Source organism: Eutrigla gurnardus (assembly GCF_963514095.1).
Source record: "Eutrigla gurnardus genome assembly, chromosome: 14".
Taxonomy (NCBI): domain Eukaryota; kingdom Metazoa; phylum Chordata; class Actinopteri; order Perciformes; family Triglidae; genus Eutrigla; species Eutrigla gurnardus.
Window position 1 is genome coordinate 6432367 of NC_139937.1, and position 13550 is coordinate 6445916.

A 13550-nucleotide genomic window follows, 5' to 3' on the forward strand; every position below is an offset into this window, starting at 1 on the left:
GTAGGATAGCGCTTATATTCGCCAGCTTTACCTTGAGCTAAACAACAACCCAGTAGAAAAGTCACTATAGTCACATGGAGTAACGCTATTGGCTATACTATTTGCATAAAACGCTAATACCCTGAGACTGAAATCCCCTGTTATCATGAATATCAGTTAACAAAATGTGTTTTTCTACCCAAGATCATAGGAAGATCATAGGAAGATCATAGGAAGAATAGTCCTCCAGCAAGAAAAAAGATGCAGCTTCTGGTTTCTTATTTGACTAGCAAAGGAAGGTAACAATAATTATGTTAATAGTTGGTCCCGCCCCCTTAATTTGATAACTGACGTCTAATTTGCTGAAATAAAAGTGAACAGAGAAACATGCAGATGCCACAGACGCTGCAGTAAATGTGATATCTATGACATCATTTTCACAAGATTAAGAGGTAAGTATACGATTAACCAGGTTAGTTTAACTGACTTACATTCACAGTGCATGCATCGCTGTACACCTGCGCAAATCAAGAAAGCATAGAAAAACACATAAACATATAGTAGCTAGTGTATTACAGTGAAAATTAATCAAGGCTTCAATAAAGTCAAGATTCCCACTGCTCTGCTGAACGGCCAGGACCAGGGAGGGACTTGAAAAGGCCAGTTTCTGTAATGAGAGTTCCATGGTGACATTTCATTCTCTTACCCCAGATGAGACATAGAAAGGGTAGAGCTGAAGGAGACATAATCCATGCTGAAAAGAAGTCCATTTCACCACCAACACCTGACCTTCTGCAATCCTGGAACAACCATGCGGAGGGGGAAAACAACTCTATTAGATATACACAACTCCATCTCCTCAACAAGATGAATATAGTAGATACATGCTTTGAAGAGGCATTCATATTAAATGCCGACATTTGTTTATTTTCAAGGTTCGACTTTCTGAAGAGCACTGCGTTGGCAATACTATCTATTCACTTTAGCGTTTCTCTTTCCACTCTTCTGACATGATTACAACACCATTCCAGCAGACTAATCAATCGAGTGGTCTATCAATCCTACATTAGTGTGCAATGAAAACATACACAACTTTGAAAAGCCACAAGGTAGGTTAACAACATGGTGTTGGTCATTTGATGGCACAATGTCTACACAGGTTGATATTTACACAGCACTTAAAATGAATGGAAACCTGCATGAAAAGCAGAAAATCCCATCAAAAGGTATAGAAATGGCTGGATGATATGAAAAACACCAATAATTTAAATGATATAAAACGTGCTTTTTTCAAAAAGCTTCAAATAAAGTTATTATAATTTACACACATGCACGTAGATATTAGGATCACGTCATGCACTTGTTGTGAGCCGTGAGTTTGTTCCCATCAATCCTCTTCCTTATTTGACCTGGAAGAGCCCTCTGCGGAATTTAAGTCAGTTTGTAATCACTCCAATTTATCTGCTGCCGGAGTGGAACAAATAATAGTGATTTACTTAATTGAAAACTAAATATTTTCTCATCTGAATAGACAAAATGAATTGAAGGCAACGGCTCTTTGACGCATCTCCCCTCAGTCGATTCGTTGCACTCCAACAGGCTTTGATAAGAATTAACTCACACTCAATTATTTTTTTTCACTCTCAGAACATTTGTGCATTTCAGAGCCCCCAGTATACTCTTCAAAAGCACATGAGGGCAATTACCTCCCTCTCCATGTAATACAAATTTGTTTCTTAAAAGTGGCCATCTTCTATATATAATACTACTATTATATATTACTGGATTTATTTCATGTCTACAGTACATATGAAACTCTTCCGTTGGGATTTACAGCTGAGGTCTAGAACTCCCCAGTGAAATGATGTTTGGCCAACAACCTCATAAGTCCTTTACCTCCTCAAAAAAACACCTGTAATGCTTAAAAAACAGCCACTTCAACAAGGATGTTAATTCATATTTGTTTTCTCTGTATGTGATTAAGTGGTTGCTTTAAATGTAAAGTAAGATAAACCAGACCGAATGCCAATTAAATGCATCATCAAATATAAGAAAGACCCATTTCTACTACAGCGGCGCTCATTGCCACCAATTTTTTTTTTTTTTGACCTTGTTCTTCACCAGCTTCTTACAAATGCAAATTAGAAAGTTTGATTTGAAATTTGATTCGCTTTCAGAGAGAGGGTTGCCACTCTCCCCGCAAGGGCATTAGAAATAGCTGAACCATTCAGCGTGACCCCGACAGGTAGATTTTTAATGGCGTCTTTCATATCATCACCAAACGACTCAATACACTCAATCCAAGACCGATTTAACGTGAAACCCCATGAAATCAGTCAATGTGCAGAAAATGAAGTTTCAACCTCCGTGCAGCCATCCAATTCAGACGTGGTCTTACATCTTAATACCCAGCCTAACTTCTTCCAATCTCACCAGTTGCAAGTGGCTCCAATTACTGTAGTATATACAGAAGCTGTGTGTTGTGAACCATTACTGCTTCAACACTGAACTGCTGATAAAGAGGGTTTCTAAAAGATGCAGATTAGGTTATCAACTAATCTAATTGCATCTGAATCATTGATTTTGCATTAATAATATGGCATTATTTAAGCAGTATGATTAAGACCTAGCTGAATGCATTTAAAAAAGAAAAGGAAAAAGACCTCAGCAGCCTCGAGGACAGACGGACTAAATCATACAGTATCAGTCTGGTCCAGCAGCTTGACATATCCAGTAGAAAACGCAAGTTAGGCATTTGTGTACTTTGTCTCCACTGCCTGCAGCTCAAAAGTGTTCAAGTTTACTGAATTGCTGTGACTTCCCTACTAACACTGACACACCTGCTCTCCCCAGGAAAAAAAGTTGAGAGACAGAGAGGCAAAAACCTTCTTTCAACCACCACCAACTCAAGCACATCTGCCTGCCTCGGGTGCACAGAGAGAAAGAGAGTGAGGCAGGCAGACAGACACACAGAGAGGGGTACCTCCTTCTTAAAAAAAAAGAAAAGTAAAAAAGAAAAAAAAAGCCAGGAATCTTTGAATAGGTGTGCGGATTTGCATGAGAGAAAGAGAGCGGCGCTTACCTGTTGAGTGGCGCCGAGGCTCGGGAGCGTCTTTTTGTCTTCCTGATCTGCAGATGGCTCTCTGAACACAAGTGAGGAACGGAGATGTTACAGAATGCCAATGGGACTCCCCCTTCTCTCACTCCTTCAGCTAAGACAGAGGCAAACAGATGAAGGGAGGAAGAGAGGCAGCAGTGGAGACTGAAGAATGTAAGGAAGGTGTGCATAAGAGAAGTGTTACAAGGGGGTCACCTGAACAGGAGGATAAATGTCAAAAAACACTCACAATGGCATGGCTCCCCCAAGGGTTCACAGCATATTTAATCCTTTTAAGGCCAAACAGTAACAAAATGACCATTTAAAAAAGTTGTTGGCCCCGTTCTTTCAGCAGAATTGAATAAAAAGCTATAAAAGCGTAATAAAGTTCCAGTGAGCCAGAAATAAGAGCAGAGAACCAGGCCTCCACTTTCTTTCTCTTCCTGCCTCTCTGCGGAGTATTCATGGATCCCATTATTTAGCATTTCACTCTGCCGGGGTTGGAAGGAGCAGTGCAGCCCTCAAAGATACAGATGCAACATGGATGTCTTCACAGTTGCTAGTTTGTAACATTTATGCTCATACATAATGGATGGAATAGAGAGTATCCCTATAACTGTATTTCCCATACAGAATACTCCTGGGTGATCTGCTCTACTGCAGAGGTGGAGACAGAGACAGGTCAAATAATTCACTTTCAATAGAGTATATTATGAATATTTGACTTTTTTTCCCCTGAATATTGCCCCCCCCCTCCTTTGTCAATCATATACTTCCAACTGAATGGTGGCTGGAGAATACAACCATTTGCTCAGTGGAACATACTGAAAGCTCTTCTAGCAAGACAACTTAAAGGTCATGTTTATTTTCCATGTGCATGTATTTTTCATTTGATCCACTGATAGTCCACGCGTGTTGACTGGATGTACAAGCAATTTGCTCTGTGCAAACACAGAAGCAGTTATGCCGCTGCATCTGTTGTTCCACTATTGGTCAGCCATGCAGTAATGACTATGCCTATTGCTGTCTGTTATAGTAGTGCTGAGAAACTCCCGCAGTTGTGCAGCAGGCGATAAAGAATGATAATGACACACAGTATAGTGGCACAAATTCAAGGACTGTAACCGTATGTTGTGCATGCTGCATAGTGCCAGTGTCCAGTGTAGTTCTGTGTGTGTGTGTGGCCCAGATGTTAGCAGCTGGGTTGTGTAGTCGGAGCTGGCCCCACAGACAGTCATTAAGCCCAGCAGCCGAGGGCTGGAAGGTTAATTCCCCCGCCTGGAGGGGTATGTAGGTGGGAGGCAGGAGGAAAGGAGGGAGGGAGGTGGAGGATGAGGTAGAGAGGCGGCAGGGGGGAGGAGGGGGGGGGGGGGGTAGCAATGGGAGGCGAGGGGGCTGTGAAGCTCAGCGCTCAGTTCACACAAACAGCACTGTCAGCAAGAGTGGAGCTGCTCCACTGCCAGACGAAGGAAGAGGAGGGAGAGAGCTGGGGCCTGACAGGGAGGTGGTGAGGGAGGGAGGGAGGGAGGGAAGGAGGGAGGGAGGGAGGGAGATGGACAGAGGACCTGGAGATGAATGGCGAGAGGGGAAATGCAGGGAAGAGGAGGGAAATACAGTAAGAGGGTAAAAAGAATTCATGTCAGGAGGTTAGACAGGCAGAGGGTGAGATGAAGGGGACACGAACGAGCAAGGTAATGGAGCGCACGAAACGGATGGAGGAAGGAGACAGAAAGATACTGTAAAATGGGCTGTGGAGTGATGAATAGAAGACAAGGGAGGAGCAGGGGAAGGGGTGGGGGGGTGGGGTGGGGGAGGAAGGCTGACATGAAGAGTTGTTTTGAAAACCAACAGGAAGTCTACCGACTCAGACCAGTGCAGCAGGAAAAGCAAGGAGGAAGATTAATCAAAGAAGGCAATAAGCACTACGGTGGAAAGCAACACAATATGTGGAAGCGGCAAAGATGGGCTCATGTCCAGGAGATTGATTCAGAAAAGTTGAGTAGGAGTGAGGCTACATGCAATCTTTGTGTGTGTTTGAGTTCCTGTGTATAGGCTACGTATGGGTGTGTACAGTATTTGTGCTGAGGGTGCTTTGTGTGGAGGCATGCTGAAATCACTCAGATGGCCTTTAGAAATGTGGCAGCTTGGATTCTGTCGTTAGTCAAAATAAAAGGGGGGGAAAAAAACTGCTTAATTACAAAATGAATATGACAGCTTGGAGTCGGTAGCTAGCAATTTAGACATCAGACATATCCAACGCCCAAATGCTACCCACACCAAGAAGAGAATTTAACTATTTCAGTGCCTACGGGTCTTTGGAAGTGATAATTAAAAGGAAGCGGGCCTTAGTAACCCGTCAAGACTGTAGAGGGCTCTCGACAAAGACCTGCAAAATTATGTTTGCGCGTTGAGCTGGAGAGTATTACATCCACACTCTGCATTAACTACAGCCATATGACCTGGTGATCTGATTGGAGGCCCAGCTTCTGTTGCCTGCCACAGTACAGCTGCCATATCAGTGATGCCTCTGTGTTCTAAATCTGTAGACAAGGTCAACATGCACCCCCCCCCCTGGCCAATCTGGCTCCCAATCGACCAGAGGAGAAGGAGATTTCACAGGCAGCCACTGACTGAGGGCATGCATCACCAGAATCCGGAAATTACAGGTATCACTAAACTAACAGCAGCAAACAGAGACGAGAAAACTCTCAAAGTGTGACAGAATAGATTCGGCAGCACATTCTTCAGCAGTCTGCATAGTGACCATCTCACTACAGGCAAGTTTGCAAGGAGACATTTTCAAGTCGCTGTGCTGGCCGAGTGATGCCGGAGCATGTGGACATGGACAAGGACGTGTATCGAGGTTAAGACGGATTTGGAAAAACCCAATTAAACACACCAACACACTCTTTACTCCTGCCTTTCAATCCCTATCTCTGTGTCCCTATGCATGTTGGCAGCAACATGGAGTTCAGAGCTGGGCGAGTGTGTGTGTGTGTGTGTGTGTGTGTGTGTGTGTGTGTGTGTGTGTGTGTGTGTGTGTGTGTGTGTGTTGTCAGGATGGATGGAGAGGCTTGAGACAACCAGCTGTAGTGACCAGATTGGGGAGGGATTATTTCCCAAATCTCCCCCATTTACCTCAGCTGCCTAACAAGCTCCTACATAACCATGTTAATTCGCTGATATTGCGACTTTCATTCCGTTGTTGATAACAAACAAACACTGTCGGCGAATCAAATGAGATCATGTTGATGAGGTTTTATGCAGATCTTTGTCTCGGTGAAGTACAACATGAGGCGGCTGATTGAGCAACTATGAGAGGGTCTTTATATTAGAAAAAAAATCAGACTAATAAAAAGCATTCGACTACATAATTGATGCTAATTCATCTGTAATAATAGTGAAAATAAATATACTAAGTTGCTACTAGTGCATCTGATCACACTGGGGTCTTAGCAGAAGCTAAAAAGTATCAGACATCTTTGGGAAACTCTTCAACAGATTCCTGTGAGGAGCCGTGAGGTCAGAGGCTGGACAGGAACGCTGAAACAATATTATTAGGTCACTCAGGGAAGAGGCGCAGGGTCAGATAATAAGACTCAATCCGGCTGAGTGAAAATGCATGGGAGGGAAAGTGCTGACGGCTCCCTCGCTCTCGCTCATCCAATTCCCAGAGCTTTACTCCGTGCCGCGGATATTCATGCCGAGCTGTCCGTCCACGGCCCACAAACTTTAACGTCCGCCGTCTCCGCCGCCCCATCTATCACTCGCGCTGTGCTGATGGACGGACCGAGAGCAAAGCAGCGAACATGGTTGGTAGGTGGGGAGGGCGGTCGCAACACATGGGGGGACGATATTGAAATTTGAGGTCAGAAAAGACAATTGTTGTATCCACTCTTGTGTGTCCCATTCACTTATTCGGAGCCGCCTCAACCGTGCACGATAAATACACGCACAAACATATGTGCACGTGCACACGCACACATGCACGCACCCAACACCAGAGCGTCCTATCACAAGCAATTCAATATAAAGATACACAGCTCAGGCAATAACCTGATCCTGGTGAGAGATGTTATAGGCTTTGACAGGCGGGGCTGAGCCATACAGCCCAGGCTGTTCTCCCAGTGTCAGTAACAAAACAGAAGGATTAGAGGATGAAACTGAGCTAAATCTGGTCGAGCTAAAAATGGGGCAAAAACAAGGCATGGGAAAGAAACAATATTGAATGGATCCAAAGTGAGCGTTTAACAAAAGCTATTAAGCAATAAAAGGCCACTTTAATAACAAAACCCTTGTGTTCTATTATTTATGTTGTGCTGTCCACAAATACACCCACACATACACACAATTGCGCATGCACCCCTTTAAACACTTCTACATCTTCTATGTAAGACCCTCCAAATACCGGATTCATTATTCTCCCAACCATGAACAATAATTCTCACCACTAAAGCTTAACTTCAGTGAGCAGAGGTCAGCAGTAATGTTCCTCTTCACCTTAAGATTTAACCATTTTTATCTCAAGAGAATGGGAGTTTTTTTTTTTTTTTTTTACTGAAGGAGATCAGGCAATCCAGTTTTTTAAAGGAGCGATTCAATGATACAAATTCTGTTCACATAATTTGTGGTAATTACCAAGGGAGGACTCCTGCTGGAGGAGTTGTCACCTCAACCTGACACCAAAGGCAAAGCTACTATTAAGACAGTCTCTCAATTCAGTAGACATTAAGCATTGAAAAGACTATGTGTCTCGAATTGAAAGCCACGATTGGAAAATTTAGGCCAGAGCTTGGCAAAGTGCTTTCTTCAAAATGCAGTGCTGTGCTTGTCGAGCTGGGATGGTATTTACCGTTTTAATCAAACAACGTGACTGTTTGTTATTGGAAAATAATGCTTCTGCTTTGTGCAATATCAGCCTCGGGCAGCAGACGGTAGGAAAAGCAAGGACTTGAAATAAATGTCCAAATTTACCAAAAGAAGTAAACCATATGCTGCAAAAATATTTAAGAAATGTTCCATATATATCAATGTAACTGCGAGAGAAATAGTGCTCGCCACCTGCAAGTGTGCCTCATATTTTATCGACTTTAACTGTCACACAAAACTGACCAACTTTTATTTCAGCTGCGCTGGCAGAAAGCTACAAGGCAAAAAAAGTCAATAGGCTACTGCAGATTGACCTAAACACATTACCTGCTGCAGACCCAACCATTCAGAGCATAAGGTGACCAAAAGCACAATGCAGTTCATATGCTGCAGATTTCTGTCTAAACTCCATTAATCCATTCCAAAGTCTCAAACATTATATTTTTTAGTGAAACACATTTTTTCTTTGCTATTTTTTTCTAAATTGCACAGCAGTCTTAAATCATGAATTTTAATAGAATCATTTTGTGGATCCTTAAATGAAAAACTGATCACAGGCCAAAATGACCTCACTTCTCAAATATGTCCTCGTTCTCAAAGGCTCCAACGGGTTCTCACAGGGCTAGAAGTACAAGAGCACACGGCCATTCAAAAAAACACACACAATCAGGCCAGAATACACCTCTGCCAACAGATGGGCTTATGGCTTTGTTGAGGTGGAGTTTGCCATCCTGCACGTCCCATTTTCAGAAAATCCACTTTAATTAACATATCAGGGCTCCAAACGAGGCTAAACCTCTTCTCTGCAAACTGCAATCTGCCCAGTTTGAACTGACCAACCATAGAGCCGACATGATAAAGCTTGCCAACCGAAACACTAGGATAATCCAGTTATACCTGCTTATACAGTGGACAGCTAAAAGCACCGATCTGACAGGCTCCCTCTGAAGCGCCATATAGCTTGCTTTTTGATCAAACCAAAGTGTTTTGATTTACTTATATTGTTAGGCTTAATCTGATAGGATTCTCGAAGTCCTTTTTGCCGCATTATCTGGCATGCGCTCCGCACGAACAATAAGATTTCAAATAAATAAATATGGACTGCTAGCCGGTTGCAGCACTGTGCGTTTTATTCTTCCCCTGTGCTTTCTATCACATTTTCCCACCAATACGACTTCCTCCCACCCTGTCCCTCTGACCTAATCACCTCTCAATAACACTTCATCCTTCATAAATATGTCTTATTTTCCTTCCTCCACTCCCAAAACCTTCTACCACCCCCCCTCCTTCTGCCCTCCGACGGAGTATATATATTTTGAACTGAAGGTGTCACAGGAGCAATGGCAGGGTGACTGTGGTTCCATCCATCTGCAGACTCACAACCCCCAGAGGACCGCCGGGGAAAGTTGAGCGGGCCAACAGATGGAGGCTTTTGTGTGAGGGAGGGAGTGTGAGGGGGAGAGTGTGGCAGCACTGCCGCAGAACACGTAGGGAGTCGTGGGAGCGTGCATGTTTGTGCACGTGTATATGGAGTCCACACTTGTTTTTCTGCTAGTGCGAGTGTGTTTTGTACCTTTGTGTGTGTGTGTGTGTGTGTGTGTGTGTGTGTGTGGGGGGGGGGGGGGGTAACACAAGATGTTTGAAATCTGTTGGCCTGACAGCATGTCACAGGACTGCTTGGTTAATAGAGTCTCCTGGAATGTCCTTTCCTGCAGTTTTAATGAACCCCAAGCCAAAAGGCCTAATGAAGCGTGCTCCGTTTGCCAAAACAGTCCCTCAGCTTGACCTCCCCTGACCCGCACCACTCCCACGCCACTTGTGGGTAGGTCTCCATGGTGACCAGCCTAAGGAGTCTACTGGGCCAAAGTTGTCAAAAGGGGACAAAGGAGGGAGTTAAGTTAGAGAAAAGCAAGCGGTTAAGACAAAGGATGCCAGCACATATGCCTGCATATGTTTTAGGGATGGAGGTGGTTCCACCCGTTTAACATTCTGAATGTTGCGTATTTCCGGTTCTCTTTGTAATCCTGACAGAAAAGACCAGTTAGCAAAAAGATGCTGTTTTCTGGCCAACATCTTTCTGAACGAGCTCTTCACCCTTGTCAGCATTCAAAAAGATACACAAATACAAACAAAAGTACATGCACGCGCACAAAGACACACACTCACACACACGTTGGCCCTCATTGCAGTTTAACTATTCTTTGTTCAAGCCAAGCAGGAGCCTCATTATTCAATAAGTTAAGACTATAACGCAGGCAGTTTTGTGTGTATTCAAGAGGGATGCTGGTGTGTCTGTGTGTGTGTATCCATGCGTGTGTGTGTGTTAAGTATGAGTTAAGGACTAATAAAGTGCAAGGCACCTAATTAAACAGTCTTTGTTTATGCTCTATAGCAGTGGTATAAACTCAGCAGGCACAATACAGGGTGCTATGCCAGGTCGCTATGCACTCATTTGAATAACTACAGACAAAGGCAACGAGAACGAAGGGGGCAATCAACTTCAAAAGAAATTCTTGCTTAATTGCAAAACTGTGAGAAACCTAGCAAAGACAAAGGAGAATACGCTGATTAAAGTTGCACTGAGCGGTGTTTGCAATCATACATGACATGCGGGTCTGATCTTATTTTAAAAAGGTAAACTGAATCCTTATGGGACAGGATAACATTTGATTAAAATTATTAGACGTTTGTGCGTGTCCTATTCCCGATCGCATCTTCACAGCTCCTAAACGGGGAGTGTGAATTCGGTCTGGGCTGAAAATGAATTTGAATAAACAGTGGACTGAATAACTTTTAAACAACATTTTGTTGGTTTGCTCTGCTGCTGTTAACTGTTGAGGCACAACACTATTAGAATAACAAGCACAGACATGCAACGGTCCCCTTCCTGTGCCAAATATATAAAACTAAACAAGGATGGTTGGACATCTTTAATTATAATGTGGAATTCGGTCGTGAGATCTCTCCACCACTCCCCAACGCACCCCCTTTAAGAAAACAGGGTGGAAAAACAGATTGGGCAATCAGTACGGTTCTGCCTGTGCACATTCCTAAATTCAGCACTCTAATAGTGCCTTTCATTGTAAGCCTTATTAAAATAAACATAGACTTCATCATATAATAACAAATAAGCCAGGCTCCACATACTGTCATAATCGACAGAAATTATAAGTGCCAAGGAACACTATGTTACCAGTGTAACCTATCTCTCTCTCCCTTCTCTCCCACACACACACACACACACACACACACCGTGCACACACACACACGTTGAAATAATGTAATCAAGGTTATTTAAATGAGTGTGCCGGCTGCATAAACAGTGCAAACGGTAAAGAACATTGCAGGCCTGCATGCATTCGTGATCTCACAAGGTGGTGAGAGGGGGTGTGCTGCCTGCTGGGTGGGTGGTTTGGGTTCAATTGCAGACACTTGTGACCTCAAGTGGAGTATATGTTACCAGACCACACATGGCAAGAAATATGCAGATTTCTACACACAGTCTCAATAAGCAATATCAACTACTACATGTGTTTGGCTTAAGCAGCTTATTCTGTTGCTATTTTATTAACATATTTTATTTTGTTTTTTGTCACTGGCGTTTGGTCCCAAAATGTAAAATTCAGATGGCAGAAGAAAAGGGTTTCAGGAAGATGTCGGGGGCAGGACTGGAGATGTGTGCGTGCAAGAGGACCTAGAGGGGTTCCTCTAGAGTGCTACCAGCTGACATTCCCATGCAATCCAAACAATAATTGATTAAATGGTTATGAACATGTGTGTACGGAGATGCTACTGAGTGTGTATGGCAAATATACGCCATATGGGCCAGGGATTACACCTCGACTGGTATGAATGGGGCAAGTGTGCTATGTATCAGCGGCGACTCTTTGGCTTACATGCTATATGCTAAAATCTTAACAGTCAAGCTAAGGATATTGTAGACTCATAAATATATACATCATAATGGAGGCCATTGTTCTGAGCATGATGTGAAAATGTGGGAATTGAGATTCTTACTTAATTATTTGAAATCCACGACTACAAAGTACAGTATATTATCATCACATAATGTAGAAAACATATAAAAAACTATAAATAAATACAATATTTAAAAAAAATGGGGCTTCTCATAGAGAAATCTATGGGTATGTTGTTAATCACAGGTAGGTTAGCAGACACAAATATAAATATGGGCTATACACAGAAGTTAAAAGAATAGCTTGATATTTTTAGAATACACTAATGCTGTGCTCACACCAAACGTGAAGAACATTTTTCATGCAGCCAGATTACAAGCGAATGGACACAAATTTGCGCTGGGCTGTGTGAATGAGACGAATATATCCAGACCAACAACCAGACCAAACTATGTGCAGAAATGTAAGTGTATAAACTTGCGTCTAGGTCTAAGGTACAAAAAACAACATTGCTGCCGTGTTTATATCTAGATGACGTTATTTTAAGTGTTGAAGGAGCAGATACAACGTTAGCATAGCCTAGCTCCAATCGTTCAGCGGTATTACTTGGGTGAGTAATGTGAGGCAAAAATGAGAACACTCATAATACTGTAGTTTTGCATTCGGGCATGTCTAAAGCTCAAATAAGCACCTTCTTAGCAACTCAACTGAAATTTCAGGTGACAAAAATACTCACTCAATGGTCACATGCCCTCTCGGCCCTGCTGGTCTTGGTCATCTTTTCCGGTCATCTTCAGGATCCTGAAGATCTCCAGCATACCTCTGACCAAGGGAGGAATAAAACGTTCATGCATCGGAACACACAGGCTCTCTGGGGGTCGGCATTGGTGACAGCATCCAATAAAACTGCCCAAGCTGACATTCATGGCAGCAGGATGATCCCGTTTTCTGTTGGCATTAGAGGGCAATTCGAGAAAAGGCACCACCAGTCGGTGTTTGCTCTTGGCAGCTCAGGTTCTGGAGGGTCCCCACTGGCCATCTCCTGCAGCTGCAGCCTCTCTCCTTGGGATTTTTCCCAGTTGCAATTTCTGGCTCCAACAAATATGGCTCAATATCTTCACCTGCAAAAAAACTGTAAAAAGTACAATGTAAAAATCCTTGTCCATAACATCCTCTGCACTCATATTTTGCTATTGGAAACGTGACTAGTTTGGAACACAAGCAAGGAGAACAAGGTAAGGATATTTTTTGAGCATAATCTTGAACATGATCCCTAGCTACCCAGAGAAATAAAGCGGAAGTATCAGCCTGTAGTTCTTCCTTGTTGTTTTCTTAAAGCAATATCGTCAAATTTCAATGTCGCCCAACGCCGTCCCTGAGTTGGATGAATATGGATCAGATTAAAAATGTCAACATTTTTGAGATATGACATGGCATGTTATGGTCCTTAGTTAGCAGGCAGGAAGCCTGTATACAGAGCCAGGCTAGCAATTTATACTTAGCTATGCTAACATCCCTTGTGCTTCATATTTGACAGACAGATTAGAGTGGTATGAATCTTCTCATCTAACTCTCAACAAGGAAATAAATAAGCATATTTCACCAAAGTTAAACTTTTTATTAAAATGCATGATCTTGACCACTAACAGTCAGCTATGTGCTGAATTAAATATAATATTCCCATTACA

General features: G+C 42.9%; 1 protein-coding gene across 1 annotated transcript in view; it reads right to left on the reverse strand.

Moving 5' to 3' along the window:
- Window positions 1-13550, reverse strand: part of nphs1 (NPHS1 adhesion molecule, nephrin) — a 92836-nt gene that overhangs the window by 32079 nt on the left and 47207 nt on the right. Inside the window, exons 2-3 of the mRNA XM_084026971.1 lie at window positions 3062-3122; window positions 686-779 (exon numbers count right to left, since the gene is read on the reverse strand). Coding sequence (XP_083883097.1) covers window positions 686-749 — 64 coding nt within the window. The 5' untranslated portion in view covers window positions 750-779; window positions 3062-3122. The remainder of the gene's footprint in view (window positions 1-685; window positions 780-3061; window positions 3123-13550) is intronic.